Source organism: Ochlerotatus camptorhynchus, unplaced genomic scaffold (genome assembly GCF_037179485.1).
Source record: "Ochlerotatus camptorhynchus isolate MF236.1 unplaced genomic scaffold, CSIRO-AGI_Acam_v1.1 ptg000274l, whole genome shotgun sequence".
In the NCBI taxonomy this organism is placed as follows: domain Eukaryota; kingdom Metazoa; phylum Arthropoda; class Insecta; order Diptera; family Culicidae; genus Ochlerotatus; species Ochlerotatus camptorhynchus.
Window position 1 is genome coordinate 6,664,041 of NW_027040763.1, and position 18,745 is coordinate 6,682,785.

Below are 18,745 nucleotides of genomic sequence, written 5' to 3' on the forward strand. Positions count from 1 at the left end.
ATAGTCAAGCAGCATTAAATTCTTTAAAATCAGCAACATGCAATTCAAAACTCGTATGGAAATGTGCAATGTCACTTCAGAAATTGGCCAATCGAATCATCTCAACAATGCATAAAGATCCAGAGATGGGAAAATATGAAAGTGGAATCAACTGAAATAACAGTTCCATTGCTAGGCAGTTGAAAAGGTTAATAATTACAAACATTTCAATGACTAGTAGAATTTTTCAATTATCAAATACGGTATCACTTGAAGCTAATAGGAAAACTTCGAGAGGATATGTTTCGATTCTGTGACATAGAAAAAGAATACTCTGAACACCTGCTATGCTATCGTACAGCAATCTTCAATAAAAGGCGTATTTTTCTGGATAAGGGGCTGGCAGAACCCTTTGATATTTGGAATGCAGGTACCAGTCAAGTAGTACATTTCATTTGAAATGTAATACCTGGCTGAAAAAATGCTTTTGCTCAGTCTATGTCGTGATACGACATACTGATAAAGCAATATAAAAACGGTGAAAGTTATGGTCGCAGTCATGAATATACCCAACATGGAATAAAAAGGTGGAAAAACTCGCAGAAGCTAATCTTATTGGAACACATTGGAAAGTTTGAAAAATCTTGGTATAGACACAGTGCAAGTGCTTACGATTTTTTCTTCAATGATTACGACCAAACAGAACATTATGTCAGAAGTTATATGCCATATGAGATATCAATCATATTTATTGGATTAGCCATCTCGGAGAACAGCTTGTCTAGATTGAAAGCTTGACAAGATTGATAAAGTAACGAAGGTAATACGGCTTGAGGACCATTATACATAAGTCTTTTTTTTTTTTCGTCGATCTTGTTTCCCGTGCTGAGCACCAATGCTACCAGGGAGGCAACACTCACAACTCATGAACGGCTTTACTTCCCTTCCGTAAGGCGTGGTCAGAAATGTTACGCCTCAGAACATCCCGGCGTTGCCGACTGGGATTGAACCCAGGCCTGCTGGGGTGAGAGGTAATCACGCTTACCACTACACCATCGGCGCCGCTATGTGTTGGTTCATAAATGCATACAAAGCCTATATAACTTCTTGGATCATAAGTAAGTTTATTTCAATCATTTGGTATCTACGTAGTCATCGCATCTTAACCTTAATATATAAATGAGTGCCATCAGATAACAGCATCATTCAATTCTTAGCACCGGTACGGCTGCCGGAGCGTAGTTGTTATACTTGAATCCATAAATCCCCGTCCCGTAGAATGACCCATAGTTCCACGGATCATGACCTCCAAGATTGGCCTGCACTACCGTCTTCTGTGGAATGCTGTAGTGATACGGCTGCCCGGGATGTCCGTAGTAGTGATAAGCTGTGGCAGGAGCTGCAGCCACCAAAGCTGCAGCAGGAACAGGAACAGGAGCAGGGACAGGAACAGGAACAGGAGCAGGAGCAACAGCAGCTGCCGCCCAAGGATTCCACGGATACAAACTATTAACGGCGTGCGGAAATTTATATCCGTCATTGTTGGCCTGCACTACCGTTGGCCTGTGTCCATCATGATACGAATAGGTTCCTGAGTAAGGAACCTGTGGTGCTGGCAAGACTTGCGGGTTGTACAAACCAAGTGATGCCAATGCGGCGAACGGGTTGTAGCCATGGTAGTATGGATGGTACGTTGCTTGCACGGCAACTACCAGCAGCGCAAGGATCGCCGAGATGATCTACGGAAGGCCAAACAGAGTAGAATTATTGCAATCTAAGTCACACTTTCAATTAGCTGAATACCTTCATAACTGCACGAGATTTTCACTTGCCTAACGACAATCACTCTTTGATTGCGTCAATCGCACAGACATGCGTTTATATACGGGGACCCGGGAAAACAAATGCACCAACAGGTCCCGGTCAGATATAACAATTAACCCAGTGACATCCGGTCCCAATCCAGTATAAAGGCCGACGACGAAGGCGTACCAGGGCCCGGTAGAGAAATGAAGTCGACCATGCCATAAGTGTGATTTAAATATTTCTGCTGGTGAAAAAGTCGTTCCACATGCACGGCGAATGAGAACGACCCAAATTTGAGTTTAGTCAACTCATAAATTACATAAAGTGCAGGAACTCAGCGATGAGTAAATTTTCCTCATGTTTTCCCAGGTTTTTCCAGGATTTTCGAGGGAAAAATTACCGAATTTGAGACAAGGAAAGATTGGATTCACTCAGTCTATTGGTACTACTCCGAGACTGAATAAAATTTTCGTCAATTTCCTCATTTTCCGGCAGATTTTTGAGGTTTTCCACAGGAAACCATGAGACAAATTTTACTCATCGCTGAGTTCCTGCACTTTTGGTAATTATGAGTGAACTAAACTCAAATTTGGGTCGTTCTCATTCGCCGTGTGAGTAAGACGTCGTTTGTGCACCTGACAGTAGGAAAGTTCTCCAACTCGGACCGTGGAGAATGAGTCAATCATTGGGCAACCGTTTTTTTCCTTGGCTAAATATCTCGAACGGGAGTGGACTTGACAAACACAGGTTGATTGATAATAGCACTAGCACTAGGTAAGTGCGAACTTACTTCAATCGCTCGGTTGGCTCAATTATAATTATCGTCAACTGCCCGGTAGCTATTTGCATACGTGCGCAATATAGAGCACAATCAGGATAAACGAGTTAAATTTCCAGCGGTAATTTGCTCCTTTTACTTTCATTCCCACCGCGTGGTTCAGCCAAAGAATCAACTGGCGTTTGTGCGAGTGACTAATGAGCTTAGAGCTCAATCGGAATCAGTCATCACTTGTTCAAGGGGGGTGGGATTACAGGGAGAAGGTTCTGATGAAAGCTGCTGCCTGCAGGCCTAACTATACGAAATTGGACAGCTCAATGAGACAAAGTCATCGTCGGGTGTTCACTTGGGGTAAGTGGATGTGACAGAGTTGTAAGTAGCTAGATGTCTTCGCGATGCGACAAAGTTTGAATGTGGTTGCAAATGTGGGGTGACTTCTGGTTGACTACATGACAGTCGAGTGGAACAGCCTCAAACTAATCAGAACGGTGAAGTCAGAACATGTGAAGAACTTTCCAACAATGTTTACTGTCCATAAAAGCATAACATCTTTGCTTGATTTAGTAATCAAGTTAAACAGTTATGCGTTTATGGGTAGTTTAGCTCGGTTACAATTACAATTATCAAAACTAAAAAGATTCGGGTTTCAATTTACTGTATTAGCATCAGATCGGTCGAACTTCCATATCAAAAGCAGTATATCATTTTCCAATTACCATGTTCCTGGAGCTGGAGCCAGGTTCAGCGACTTCTGGTTGACGATGTGTCCGGGAAGTGGGGCCTTGTGCACGGCTCCACGGTTGGCAGCGACATACGAAGCGGAGTGATGCACTGGAGCAGCAAAGGCCAGAGCTGGAACTTGCTGATGATGATCCCAGTGGCTATCGTAGGCAGTGACGGCAGCTGGAACGTACTGGGGATACGAGTTGTAGGCAGCTACTTGATAAGGATGAGCATAGGCGTGTTGAGCCCAGCTGTGATGATCATTCGACTGAACAACGGTTGGTCCATGATGGGCAGCGTAAGTCGCATATGGAGCAGCAGCATAACCATATCCGTGATGGGAGTAGATCGATGGTACGTAGGAACCTTCAGCGGCAACGGCAAGGGCCATCATGACTACAGCTGCGATGCACTGTAATATAATTGGTATTGATTTCAATGGGAAATTTTAACAAGCTAGATCAAGTTGATTACCTTCATGATAACTATTATAGAATTGTTCTCAAAGAGGTAAGCTGTTTGAAAGATGACTATATTCTGACTCCTTTTTCCAATGCACACCTCCATTTTATACCATGATTGAATAGGAAGCTTTGACAACGGACTGAATGATTTTTGAAAGAAAAAATGAGCACCAATTAAGGCACCATAAAATCAGTAATTACTAATTGGCTACAACCGATCAATTGCAATGATAGAGCAGACAGGCGAATTTTTAGCGGTTCTGTTTTGCTGATCTATTCCTACTTTTTTTGAGCCAATTTTGAACTTTCAAAAAGTTCGCACATTTTGATAGATGGTATAAAGAGAGCTACAGATTCGTATTGAGAATCATACTCTTCCGAGCAATCAACTAGTCTACAGGTTCCACTTATATCCAACAATCATGAAGGTAAACAGTGTACAGCGTATGTTGTTTTATAAAGCTCAAATCTAAGTTTAATTTTATCTTTTACAGTGCATCGCAGTTGTAGTCATGATGGCCCTTGCCATTGCCGCTGACGCGTCCTACGCCCCATCGGTCTACGCCCATCACGGATATGGTTATGCTGCTGCTCCATATGCGACCTACGCTTCTCAACATGGACCAACCGTTGTTCAATCCAATGATCATCACAGCTGGGCTCAACAAGCCTATGCTCATCCTTATCAAGTAGCTGCCTACAACTCGTATCCCCAGTACGTCCCAGCTGCCGTCACTGCCTACGATAGCCACTGGGATCATCATCATCAAGTTCCAGCTGTGGCCTTTGCTGCTCCAGTGCATCACTCCGCTTCGTATGTGGCTGCCAACCGTGGAGCCGTACACAAGGCCCCACTCCCCGGACACATCGTCAACCAGAAGTCTCTGAATCTGGCTCCAGCTCCAGGAACTTGGTAAAATTATGGACCAAATGATATCAAACAGGAATTTTGAAATTGCAAATATACAACAATCGCAGCAAATATCCTTCTTACTCTCTTGATCGCCTTCTCCCTCATTTCAAAAATGGACTTTTCCCGTCCACAATCATCCACAAAGTCCATTGAACCACTCAGCACTGACTGCACCCGAAAGACCTTGGAATCTTCAATTAAGCATTAAAACGCTTATTGCTCTGCGATTGTTCCGCTTGAGATCACTTTGGGCTGATGATGGTGGGTGGATCATCAAAGGAGGAATTCAATTGAATTAGTTGAATATCTTCATCAGGCCTTGCCTCCTCGGGGTGATTGCTTGAAACCCGATGCAGTTCTGTCGATTATCCAACCTATCACCGATGGGTGATCTTCATTGGTTGAACAGATTGAGAGCATTTTGCATTGGCATTCGTAATTGGGGCAAACTGTTGGAATTGAATGGTGGGATTTGGAAACTGCAGTTCTGTAAGCGCAGCAAATGGAAATAAATCAGCTAGAATGCTGGTCTGAAAAAATATGACTGTACAACAACTGGTAACAATTCTAGTTAAATAAGTCACATATAAACTGGAGGGCAAGTTGCGAATGCTATATGTTAAGGCCATTATTTACTCTAAACTTAATTGAGAGTGTTTAGATACACCCAACAGTACCTTAACCTAGCTCTTTTGCTTAATATGTATCATAAATAGTAAAATATTGATTAATCGACCTTCTGCTGACAATTGCCTTCCTCGTAAATGTTCATATTGCTTGTGAACGTGTCAGTACGATTTCGAACCAAGCACCGTGCAACTTTAAGTCGAATAACTTCAAAGTGCGTTTCAACTGAGTTAAATAAAACAAACTTTTTGTAAATGTAAACGCATTAAGCTTGATACAAAGCTGAAAGGGTTAGGATTCTAAATAGATTATAGTTATTTAATAATGGGCTTCGTATATAGGGTAGATAAACCAGTTATTGCAATACATTTCTTTTATGGTCTGATCCCACTATGACCTATGGAATTCCCATATGCCATGAATAATTGAAACACACCAAAATTGGTACATCTACCCTACATAATTGGTACATCTACCCTATATGCAGGAAACGTGTTTCTGTTTCCCGGTAATTTTAAGTTACCCTGAGATCAGGAATCACCAGGATTCGAGAAATGAGCAATTCCAGCAAAAAAAGCACCTTCTCGGATTTATTTTAAGCTTTGTATAATTATTTGTCATCAAATTCGATCAATTTAATTTTTTTAAGGTTCTACAAAGGGTCAACAATTTGTTCACTTCTTCTTTTTGAAATATTCTTCGATCATCATTTTCTAAATGTATGGGTAAAATTCATTGGAAGTGCAGGTCCCCACGCCAAAACTGCCCATGTTTCATAAATATCAACTGGTATGGTGAGGAAACTTTAACCATCTCATTTCTTCCGTCATTTCAATACAACAGCAAATGTGATGTCACACTATCTATAAGAATGTAGCACACAAAACGTTCACACTGCCAGACTTTGCTGTATGTTTACTCCCCTGAGCGGGAAAGCGCATACCAGGCTACGTGCACTGCTGCCATCAACCCTGTTAGTGTTGAATTCAATCTTCTGTGGCTTTTTAAATTGGACCGGTAAATGCCTAGAATGGTCGTTTTTTGTTTTATTTACTCAGTTTCTGATATTTATTCACCATTAATTACATCCACTCATCTATATCAATTGCTTGTTTTAATAAACTTAAATCCATTGCTAGAGGCAATACAACTGGCAACGCTTTTTCAACTATACTTTTACCACAGACAAAGAGACGTAACTCTTCATTGTGTATCTTCGTTCATGCATTTAACGGTTTTTTTTTTTTTTTTATTAATTACTTTATTTGTACAGGCTCAATCGAATAAACTTTACAGAGCCGAGTTATCATTTTTGTTATACATTATTGATTTCTTATATTTAAAGTTAAAGGAGCTGGACCGGATACTCGCGGTTGTCTCGAGGTTAGTGGGGATTTACAATTTTTTTTGGATGGGAAAGGGAGAGGGAGGTTTGAAATGTGGTTTACGATACAAATATTTAATTAATCCTAAAACATGAACGAATTTCTATTCATCTTGAAAACAAACATAAAAAAAAAACCCACACGTACAAAATACAAACTAAACACATGGTTAATAAAACTTACAATCTAATGTTAATATTCTTAAAGTAAACATATATGAGTTTCATAAACTCCAGATCGCGTCTAGCCAAAATATCCCGAACTGGAACATTAGGTTGTCTACCTCGAGCCCGAAGGGAATCGTACAGTTCAGATCTGACTCCGCGATGCTCAGCACAAGACCAAATAATGTGATCTGCGTCCTGGTAACCTTGTCCACATTCACAGAGATTGCTGTCCTTCAGCCCAACACGGAACAAGTGAGCGTTTAACGAATAGTGATTGGACATGAGGCGAGACATCATGCGAATGAAGTCTCGACCCACATCCAACCCCTTGAACCAAGAACTCTTCGACACCTTAGGGATGATCGAATATAGCCATCGTCCCAAACTCCCTTCACTCCACTTATTCTGCCAGCTGACGAGTGACTGTTGACGATAAATGAAGAAAAATTCATCGTAGGCGATTTGTCGATCGTAAATATCGCCTTCCATAGCGCCCACCTTAGCAAGTGAGTCAGCCATCTCATTGCCCGGAATCGAGCAATGAGATGGGACCCATGCAAAGGTGATGACAAAAGATCTTAAAGATAAAGCACTTAAAAGCTCTCGTATTTTCATGAGAAAATACGAGGAGTGCTTTACCGGCCTCATAGAGCGAATAGCCTCGACAGAACTGAGACTATCCGTAAAAATAAAATAATGATCTGGTGCAAGTGAGGCGATCGTTTCTAGCGTATAATGTATTGCCGCCAGCTCAGCAACATATACGGAACAAGGAGCTTGAAGCATTCGAGAGGCGCTATGAAATTCGTTAAAAATACCAAAACCAGCGGACGACTCTATTAGTGATCCATCTGTGAAGAACGATCTTGCGGAATCAACTTGGCCAAACTTTGCAGCGTAAATTGACGGAACAATCATGGAACGATGATGTTCTGGGATCCCACGAATCTCCCGCGTCATAGATAAATCAAAACTAACTGAATTGCCGAAGTCGGAGAAGCATACACGATGAGGATTATGCTGTGAAGGGCTGACATCCTGTGTTATGTACACATAGTACAATGACATAAAACGAGTTTGAGGGTTCAGCTCAAGAAGCTTTTCAAAGTTTTCGATTACCAGTGGGTTCATAACTTCGCAACGGGTGAGGAGCCTGAGGGACAATTCCGAGAACCGATCCGATAGTGGCAACATGCCCGCCAACACTTCTAGACTCATCGTATGAGTCGAGTGCATGCATCCTAACGCGATACGAAGACAACGATACTGGATACGTTCCAGTTTGATGATGTGAGTTTTAGCCGCCGACTGGAAACAAAAACTACCGTACTCTAAAACCGATAAAATCGTTGTCCGGTACAACGTTAGAAGATCTTGCGGATGGGCTCCCCACCACGTTCCGGTAATTGTTTGGAGAAAATTGATCCTTTGTTGGCATTTTCGTCTCAGATACTCAATGTGGGATCTCCAGGTGCATTTTGAATCGAACCAGACCCCAAGATATTTGAAGGACATAGAATGAGTGATCGGTTTACCCAAAAGTTGAAGCTTTGGTTGTGCTGGGCTATGCTTCCTAGAAAAAACGACCAACTCAGTTTTCTCCGTGGAGAATTCGATACCTAGCTGAATAGCCCAAGTAGAGAAATTGTCTAAGGTATCCTGTAAGGGTCCTTGCAGGTCGACCCCTTTGGGCCCTGTCATAGACACTACGCCGTCATCTGCAAGTTGTCTCAACGTGCAGTTGTCACTTAGACAATTGTCAATTTCTCTGACGTAGAAATTATACAAAAGGGGGCTTAAACATGAGCCCTGGGGGAGACCCATGTAACTAAATCGAGAAGCTGTAGAGTTTCCATGAGAAAAGCTCATATGTTTCTCTGACAGCAAATTGTACAAAAAGTTATTTATTAATGGAGAAAGGCCACAAGCGTGGAGTTTGTCTGAAAGGACTTCAACGGATACTGAATCAAAAGCCCCCTTGATATCCAAGAATACAGAAGCCATTTGCTCTTTTTTAGCAAAAGCCAACTGAATTTCTGTGGAAAGCAACGCGAGACAGTCGTTCGTTCCCTTGCCCCTACGGAATCCAAATTGAGTATCTGAGAGTAGGTGGTTCGTCTCAACCCATTTGTCCAAGCGAAAAAGGATCATTTTCTCCAACAATTTTCGAATGCACGATAACATCGCGATGGGACGATACGAGTTATGATCTGAAGCGAGTTTTCCAGGCTTTTTAATGGCTATAACTCTCACTTGCCTCCAATCATCCGGAACAATATTGAGCTCCAGGAACTGACAAAACAAGTTCAACATGCGCCTCTTAGCGACGTCTGGGAGGTTCTTCAACAAGTTGAACTTGATTCTATCAGCCCCGGAGCCGAATTGCCACACGAAAGGAGCGCGAGTGAGAGTTCCAGCATTGAAAAAGGCTGGCTGATCTCGTCTACAGAATTCGTCGTTTCGCGAGGAATCATCTGTGCCGGCACGGAATCAGGACATACTTTTCGCGCGAACTTGAGAATCCAACGATCTGAGTACTCCTCGCTCTCGTTGTTCGAAGACCGGTTACGCATCCTTCGCGCCGCGTTCCAAAGCGTATTCATCGACGTTTCGCGCGATAATCCGTCCACGAATTGCCGCCAGTATCCGCGTTTCTTGGCTTTGATGAGGCTCTTGAGTTCGCGTTCAAGAGCCGAGTACGCTTCGAAATACACGGGTGTTCCACGTTTCCGGAAAAGCTTAAACGCGTCGGACTTTTTACGATAAACCTCAGTGCATTGGTGGTCCCACCAAGGGGAAGGAGGTTTCCTACGCAAAGACGTTCCTGGAACCGGCCGAGTTTGAGCTCGAAGCGCGCTGTCCAAGATCAGATTGGAGAGGAAGTTATATTCCTCCAACGGTGGAAGCCCTTCTACCGACGACACGGCTTCCTCTATCGCGGTCTTGAACGTTGTCCAATCGATATTACGGGTGAGGTCGTACGCGACGTTAACGGATTCCGACGGATTGAACCCACTGGCAATCGAAATTTTGATCGGCAAGTGATCACTACCGTGGGGATCCTGGATCACATTCCACGTGCAATCCAACGATAATGAGTTAGAGCAAAGTGTGAGGTCTAATTTACTTCCATTCGAGGATGGTCCAGCCAAACGTGTTACTTCTCCATTGTTAAGAATTGTCATATTGAAGTTATCACAGAGGTCATATATAAAAGTAGAACGGTTGTCATCATACAGTTCCCCCCAGCCTGTACCGTGGGAATTAAAATCTCCCATAATCAACCGTGGAGCAGGAAGTACTGAACATATATCTGAAAGTTGTTTTCGATTAACAACGGCTCTAGGAGGAATATAAACAGAAGCAATACAAAGGCTCTTACCTTTAATAATAGCCTGACATGCGACAACTTCAATACCTGTAAATTGTGGAAGATTCACTCTATAGAAAGAATGGAACTTTTTGATCCCCAAAAGTACCCCTCCTCCACGCGAATCCTCACGATCCAGTCGAATAATGTTAAAATCATAAAAAGGAAGATCTATATCTGAAGAGAGCCAAGTTTCACAAAGAGCAAATGCATCACAATCATTATTGTGAACTAAAAACTTAAAAGAGTCTAATTTAGGAATAAGACTTCGACAATTCCACTGTAGAATAGTGATCAAATCCCCAACCTCGTTTGGAAAATTATCCATCGAAGGAAATGATTGCTGCAATGAGGGGCCACTTCAATGTCAATTGCTTCAAGAGGGTCTTCACAGTAGGAAGCATTGCCAGAACAATGCTTTTGAGAGGATCAGAAATAGACAGGTACTTGAGAATATCGTCCACAATTTTATCAAATGAGAACAACCCAGATGAAGAAGGGGCTTCTGTTCTTAAAAATGGGACATCAGGGGTTTTGGATGTCCCCGGGAGAGGTGGAAAATCCTGGGTATAGTCAGTTCTTCTGAATCCAGGAGGAGTAGAAACTTCCTTTTTTCCACCACTCCTTGATTTGGGCAAGCTGATTTGGGGTTCTTCATTCTCAACTTTCCGCGAACGGATGCGTTTTCGTTTCCGTGCTGAAAAACAGAAAGAAGTTCCCTCCTCAGCCAAGTCAGAGTCAGTCTCGTCATCTGACAAAAGAGAAAAGGGATTTTTGTCGTTGGTCGATGGCGTGGCCGTCTTAAGCATTTCTGCAAAAGACTGCCGGGAACGTTCCTTAAGTGAGCGTTGTAATTTCTCCCCGCGTTGTTTGTACACCGGGCATGACGAGATACCATGAGGAGTTCCCTTACAGTACACGCATTTTGGTGCGGTAGCTGCACAGGTGTCATCCCCATGCTTCTCTCCGCATTTGGAACAGCGTGCCTTGCTGCCACAGTGGGAGGCCGTATGTCCCAACTGCTTACAGTTTTGGCAGTTCATGACCCGGGGAACGAACAAACGCACAGGTAGTCGAAGTTTTCCCAGCTCGATGTAGTGAGGAAGGGCTGAACCAGAAAAGGTCACACGGAACGAGTCTGTGGGGGTAAAACTCTTTTTACCCTCGCTGACAGATACTGAGCCCAGTTTTTGGACATCCAGTATCTTCACCGGAGGAAGCAAACGGTTCTTGAAACGGCCAACCGCCTGCTTCTCCAAGATCTCGGGGGTCAGACTCGCTTCGGTGACCACACCTTCGATCTCCACATCACGAGCTGGGATGTAAACTCTGTACTCGAGCGTGAAGAGCTGGGAGGCAGCAATCTCGTTAGCCTGCTTCAGGTTAGAGACGGAGACACGAAGTTTATTGTGCCTAACCTTCGTGATTTCAGTCACGGCCGAGTATCGCTTCGTCAGATCATTAGTAATTTGCATTACATTCAAAGGTTTGTTTCTGGGCTGAAAGTAGACAACCCATGGGCCAGTCGAGTCATCTGGATAGGCTCGCGATCGGGGGTTTATCTGAGCCTGTCCTTTGCCAGACTGAGACGATGAACCAGGGCGAGATGACGTACGTTTTCGACCCTTCTTGCCATCGCGTGGCAAAGTGGTGTCATCTTCCGACAAAACGTCCATTTCGTCTTGCGACAAAATGTCCATTTTGCCGTACTAGTGGGAGCGAAAAACGCTCTACCACTGAAACGATAATCACTCGGACACAATACACAAAAAAAAAAACTACAAACACAGAACACAAACTTAAAATTTAACTGTGGGCGAAAGAGAGAAACAAGAACAAAAACTTATCTGATAATCCTATACTACTACCACCGAGCGTTTAAACGGCAGCAGCGGAGCGACGCGCAGCGTGGATGATCTTCGATCAGCGTGTGCGGGCGGTCTTCGTTGGTGTGTGCTTATGTGAGGGTCGGCACTCAGCTGAACACACGATGATAGATGAGCGGTGTAAATGCGGAGGCAGATGCTGACACTCGATGACGATGATCCGTGTGCAGGTATGCGTTACCACGCACCGATGGTGCGCAAAATGGTTGGCGAATTGGCAATCGTAAAAACAATTTTCCTTCCGATGATGCCGAAAACACACTTTCTTCTCAGAAAAAAACTCACTTTTAGTTAATTATTTAGCCGGGAACTCTAAGCGAGAAAAAACTGACAATTTAAATCAAGCGAATAGCGAGAAAACTTCCAAAATAGCGGAGCGCGAACTAAGTCGACCGTACTTCTTGCTAGGACGCAGTGGAAAAAAAAGCATTTAACGGTTGATTTGAATATTATCAGTTCCGCGAACTACTCGCCGCAGCGCTGACATCGGATCACTTTGACGTTTCTATACATTCTATAGAACTTTTATGCAATATTGTTTACGAGTTAGCGAGCAAGCTTGTTTTCCGCGAGAAGCCAGAGAGATGTCGTTCCTGAGGTTATATGTTTTGAGATACTATGTTTTCAAGAACAAGTTTTTCAAAGAGTTACGTCTGTTTGTCTGTGCTTTTACGATTGCCTGCAAAGCAGTAAAGTTAAAGTGGTTTTCTTGGTGTTCAATTTTGTTCACCAAGAGTTTTGAGTAGCAGTTGTTTTGGATTTTGTGTATTCGATTGTGTGTTATTGTGCTTAGCTTCGAAGAACACAAGTAGTAAATACAGTGAATATGTTTTACCCAGGAAGTTTTGGTTCTAAAATCATGAAATACAAGTGTTAAATTTTTGTATTAATAATATGATAATGTATGTGTAAACCAATGATGATGATTGAAGAATATTTCAAAAAGAAGACGAATACAAATTTAATTACCCTTTGTAGAACCTTAATTCGTCTCTTTTTGGATCTTGAAATTTTTTTTCCACAAAATGGCGTATTCAACATTGTTTAAAATCGCAGCACGACAACGTCACTTCTAATCTAAATGACGTAAGCAAGAAAGTTGTAGGGAAAAATAACATCTATCTAGGAAAAATGTAGCCAGCTTATATTTCTTTTGTTTTAGTTTTGAGTAAAAAATCCAAAAAGTGCTAAAAACTTATATAACTAAAAATGTCCTTGTTCAATATTTAAAAAAAAAATGTATAATCAACTTATGAACAATTCAGATATTTGAAATATTAAAAACTTTCAACACTTAAAAATTCACAAAAATCGTTGAACTTTTGAACATTTTTGTAAGTACATATTTTAAAGAAAATTTTGCACATAAAACAATAGTTAAGACCTCTCAAAATGCTTTCTTTTTAAAAATTACATAAATATAGCACTGAACAAAAGTTCAAACATTTTCCCAAAAATTGTTGGTCTACATTTTTGTCAATTTTCAAATGCATAAAGTTATCAATTCAGGGCCCAATAAAGGCACTTCCAATGACTCGTGTTCATTTCGTCTCTCATTGTAAAATGAACTAACTTTTGCATTGACGCGAAGCTGTTCGATCCGAATTCGCGCATTTTTTTCTGACTTTTGTTGATTGTTCACTCGGTTCATGCGCATAAGACTGATGCAAAATTTGAAATTTTTGCTCCACAGTGTTCAAATGGTTTCAAATCGGGTCCTGATTAGCCTCCGAAAGTTTAAACTCATTTGATAAGAAACTGACTTGGCACAAACCATTTGAAGTTTATATGGAAATTACTATGAAAAACAAAATTTTTTGTTCATTGTCTTCTAACCTTTTTCCATATTGTACTGTTAACAAATTCTATTTTTTATCAGCTACAACTTTGCAGAAAATCGTTTTTCAGCCAAACTTCAAATTAAATTGTTATTAATTGTTTAAGAGATTGATAATCTTATGGCAAGATTAAGCAACTGTATCGTGGGCAGTATGACATAGTAGCCATGATTTTTGTCCTCCATTCTACGCGCCATAAACACCAATGTTGCCTGCTGAACAGTTGATTGAGCATAATCATAAGACATCAGTGACTTGAATCCTTAATAATTTTTGTTCCTTACATTTGATCGAAAAGTAGTCTTCAACAAAGTTATAGCTGAGAAAATTTTCAACAAGTTCAGTTATCATTTTTTAAAGTAAATTGAACTGGTGAGTTTTTGGATAGATATGAACCGAAATTATGGTTTCTCCATAGTAATTCCCATATAAACTTCAAATGGTTTGTGCCACGTCAGTTTCTGACTAAATGAGTTCAAATTTTGGGAGGCTAATCAGGACCCAATTTGGAACCGTTTGAGCACTGTGGAGCGAAAATTTCAAATTTTGCATCAGTCTAATGCGCATAGATCTGAGCACGTGGATGCAAATGTATCATTTTCGAGTGGTTTGTTTGCCCATCAATAGGGTATTTTTGGAATCGAGGTGACGGCTAGAGCCCGAAAATCGACGACTAACGCCATTTTTAAATCCAAGATAGTGGTGTCCGATTTCAGAAATAGTAGGAAATACTGACGCCATCAATATAGGTATTTTTGGAATGGGGATGATGTCTAGGGAATGGAAATCGATATCCGACGCCATTTTTAAATCCAAGATGGCGAATTCCAATTTAAAAAAGGTTTCAAATACCCTTAAATATTGGTACCTTTTAGAATCGGCATGTCGTCTAGTGGCTGAAAATTGATGTCCGACGCCATCTTGATATCCAAGATGGCAGCGTCCAGTTTAAAAAAAGTGGGAAATACTGTCAAATACAAATCAATATTGGTATTTTTGGAATCGGTAAAGTTGATGGCTAGCCAGATGGGCTAGCAGAAGGGAATTAGAAGGGATTCCCCTAACCTCTGGTCTAGCCACGGAGATCGTCTGGGGTGGTCTACACTCGCCTCTTTTGTTGGCTAGCTCGAGCTTGAAACCCTGGAGCTTCAAGGCCGGCTCCTGGCTTGTCGACACTGATCCAAAGTACAAAACACCTCTTTATCACTTTTAAGTCGTTGTGTATGTGTGTGTAGTGCTGGCCAGCGATGACGGGATTCTGCAGCGGGTGGGATTTTTCGGCGGTGGATGAACGGACTGTTCACGGTGGATGCCAGTACTCGACGGTTGTCACCGTGTGGCACGACGGATGTGGCACTGGGACTCGATCGGGTGATCGACGGTGGTCTCTCAGTGGTCGTCGGTGTATTACCGATAGACGCTTGCTACACGGGTGTTGGCGTGTTAACGGACGCCCTCGTGATTTAGCCCGTAATTAATGGGTCCTGAAGGGAATATGAGAGGTGGTCTTAGGGCTGGGAATTCCGCTACCGGGTTATTGATTGTGTCCTACCTGACTCAGTATTCGGTGGTATTAGCCGGTATTTGTGGATAACTTTTCACTAATTTTTCCAAAACTTATAGCAAACTTGGCAGACTGAACTATCTCGCGCAATGGCTGAAGTGAAAGGGAACCTTCTATTCAGTTTGACCCAGTAGCTTCCCCCTTGACCTAAGCCCATTTCCACCTCCCTCCCACTTTTCCACTACCCCTTGTCCATATCCTTCTCCTATTTCCAACGCCCACCTTCATCCTTACTTCTTCCCGTTATGTGTTCTGTGTTATGTGTTGTTGGTGTGACTGGGTTACAATATTTAATTGGACCGTTGGTTTGGGAGTGGTCTTTCATTTGCCTTACATATTTAATTATATTTACATTCAAAACAAGACAATATTGCATACAAGAAACTGACATACAGATTGAATTCACAATGAACACACATATACCCTATTCCTTGCTCTCGCTATCTGCTGATTTTTCTCGCTCGAAGTGAACCAATAGGGTACAGGAACCAAAACGGTAACAGTATGACGTCTAGAGAATTAAAATCAATATCCGACGCCATTTCGAAATCCATCATGGCGGCTTCTGGTTTAAGTGGGGAATTCTATCGATTACCCATACAAACGTTTTTTTTTTAATCAGGGTAACGTAGAAATCGATATCCGACGCCTTTTTGAAATTCAAGACGGAAGCTTTCAATTTGACGAAAAGTGTCAAATACCCTAAAATATGGGTTTTTTATTTTAAACGGAGATGGAATCTAAGATGGCGACTTCTGGTTTCAGAAAAAAAGTGGGATATAGTGTTAAATGCCCATCAATGTAGGAATTTTCCGGAATCCTAGTAGCGTCTAGAGGCCAGAAACCGATAGTTGATGCCATAGGATAAATGTTGGCTTCGGCAAAATCTTAACCTATTATCGTCAGGGGGGTTAACAACGTCCTTGAGTGCTCAATTTTGGCATGTGGATACATTGTGTTTCAGAACATCTATTGACGAAATTTGAGTGCTCTAGGACTTTGTTTACCCCCTGACGAATCTTCCCTAGTGGCTTCGGTTCAGAAAAAGTGTGAAATACTGTAAAATACCGATCAATGTTAGTATTTTTGGAATCGGTATCACATCTAGAGGCCGTAAATCGAAGTCTGGCGCAATATTTAAATTCAAGATGGTGGCTTCCGATTTTATAATAAGTGCCAAATACCCTACAAATGGCGTCGAATATCTATTTTCAGCAGACAGAAAAAGTCCAAACAAGTATCATAATTCTAAACGAGATATCGATGCTTTTGGTTTACGAACTACTAAGTACAATTTAATAGAGAGATGGGGCCTAATTTTCTTGTCAAAGAGATCAGGTCTGAAATTGTCCTTTGGTAGTATATTTTGTTCTCTTGCCAATGAGTGTGATGTGAAACTCACTGTTTGTTTTAAAAACAATACAATACAATAGACAATAAGTTTCACATTCCCAGACATGCACCACTGAACATGGGCTTTATTCCACTTATTTCCTCATCTCTTTGGAACCAAATGTTCTATTGGGATGAATTCAATCAGTATGATGGGAGACATAAATAAACGAAACAAAATCAGTTGAACTACAATCGGTTCTGGCATCTCTAAGAAATGTGAATGAGTAATACAGTATGAATGCGGAACCAAACATCTGATCGGGATTAAATTCAAAAAGTTCTATGAACGTCAGATACAAACAAAATGGAACCATCCCGAGAAAAGCGAGGGACTATTGCTCATCTGATTCTAAACCATATACAGTAATCACCCGATTTTGCCAGCCCCCTTTTTGAAAATCTTTTCTAATGTTCTATGAAACCCATGCGCTTTTTCAGTGATCTTAATGCACCAAAGTAACAATTGCTTAAACATCTATCTTGAAGATGAATGAGAATTTTTTGTTTAATTTAAATCGGTTTTGTCAACACCAAACAAAGTCAATGAGTGTCACGTAGTTGTGTTCAATATAGCAGCGCATGCCGATTTCCATACAAAATGGTCAACTTAGACATGACAAGACAATTTTACCTAGGGTCTCACTTTCCAACAGGTGCTTCCAAAATATTGGTATTTTGTAATCGTAAAATTGAACACATTTGTAGTTCTGTGGCGAACGTTTCAGCTAAATTGATCATAAGTTAACAAAGTTACAACTTGTCAAAAATGACCATTTTGTATGGAAATCGGCATGCACTGCTATTAAATTGAACAAAGGTGTACACATACATCACTCACAAACCCAACAAACAATTAGAACAAAAATGTGATTCCAAGTGATATTAAAGCAGAACGAGAAAGGCAAAAATAGAAATTAAAACAATAATCATAATTTTGCGAAAAAAAACCTACACTATTTATTCAACTCTATCACGTTCGATATTTCAAATGTTTGAATTTCGTTATCATTGGAATTCACTGGAATCTCAGGCAGCTAAATCACAATCGCTTCAAACGGTTCCCGCAGCTGGTTCCAGGTTCAGTGACTGCTGCGAAGCGGTGTGTCCGGCGAGTGGGGCATCATGGACGGCTCCACGGTTGGCGGCCACATAGCGAGCTTCCTTCTGGGCAACGACGGCCACGGTTGGCTGAGCAACGATGGTGGCAGCTGGGGCAACGACGTGAGTGGCTTCAACGACATCCGAATCGTACGAGTTGTAGGCCAGAACCGGGGAAGCAGCATAGGCCACGGGGGCAGCGTAACGTGGGACAACATTGGACTGGATGAGGGTGGTGTGTGGAGCGGAGTAGGCAACTGGGGCAGCGGCATAGGTGGTCACCGGAACCGATGCGACATACCGAGGAGCCACATTCTGCTGGACAACGGTGGTGTGAGGAGCAGAATAAGCCAGTGGGACCGAGTAGGATACGGCACCTCCTTCAGCAACAACGGCCAGGGCCATCATGACTACAGCTGCGATGCACTGTTGGATGATGGAACGAGATTAGCTTGAATTGAATTCTTGGTGTTGTTAGAAGACTCACCTTCATGATTGTTGATTTCTTGAGGAATTGGTCGCTGAAGGACTAGAAGATTCTTACAGTTTCGAGTACTGGTGAATTCTGATAGTTGAAAACACGCTGATTCTTTCTTTTATACTCAAAGGAATCGAAGCAATGGAGATCACAGGAATTCAACCCGGACCAGGAGGATGACGAAACTGGTTGTCGAAATTCTACCGAGCATCATTAAAAGGTAAGTCGGTTAGGCTTGGCTGGTGCAAGCCATTGAGCTTGCTTCATGCATCAA

The 18,745-nt window shown here is 41.9% G+C and overlaps 3 protein-coding genes across 4 annotated transcripts in view; 1 reads left to right on the top strand and 2 right to left on the bottom strand.

Moving 5' to 3' along the window:
• LOC135705761 (adult cuticle protein 1-like) overlaps positions 1 to 4,732 on the top strand; it is a 55,704-nt gene extending 50,972 nt beyond the window's left edge. Inside the window, exons 1-2 of one of the 2 annotated variants that reach the window (XM_065227614.1) lie at positions 4,094 to 4,178; positions 4,245 to 4,732. In XM_065227614.1, the coding sequence (XP_065083686.1) occupies positions 4,173 to 4,178; positions 4,245 to 4,667 (429 nt within the window). In that variant the 5' untranslated portion in view covers positions 4,094 to 4,172 and the 3' untranslated portion in view covers positions 4,668 to 4,732. Of the gene's footprint in view, positions 1 to 4,093; positions 4,179 to 4,244 lie in introns of those variants that run through there. The other variant, XM_065227615.1, reaches the window with a different exon arrangement.
• On the bottom strand, positions 1,102 to 1,816 carry LOC135705872 (uncharacterized). Its single transcript, XM_065227726.1, has 2 exons — positions 1,783 to 1,816; positions 1,102 to 1,718 (listed from the first exon to the last, which is right to left on the bottom strand). The coding sequence occupies exons 1-2, from the start codon at positions 1,786 to 1,788 to the stop codon at positions 1,182 to 1,184; spliced, it is 543 nt and encodes a 180-aa protein (XP_065083798.1). The 5' UTR covers positions 1,789 to 1,816; the 3' UTR covers positions 1,102 to 1,181.
• A 13,195-nt stretch (positions 4,733 to 17,927) lies between the features above and the next one.
• Positions 17,928 to 18,562, bottom strand: LOC135705873 (adult cuticle protein 1-like). Its single transcript, XM_065227727.1, has 2 exons — positions 18,481 to 18,562; positions 17,928 to 18,419 (listed from the first exon to the last, which is right to left on the bottom strand). The coding sequence occupies exons 1-2, from the start codon at positions 18,484 to 18,486 to the stop codon at positions 17,946 to 17,948; spliced, it is 480 nt and encodes a 159-aa protein (XP_065083799.1). The 5' UTR covers positions 18,487 to 18,562; the 3' UTR covers positions 17,928 to 17,945.
• Between the last annotated feature and the right edge of the window lie 183 nt (positions 18,563 to 18,745).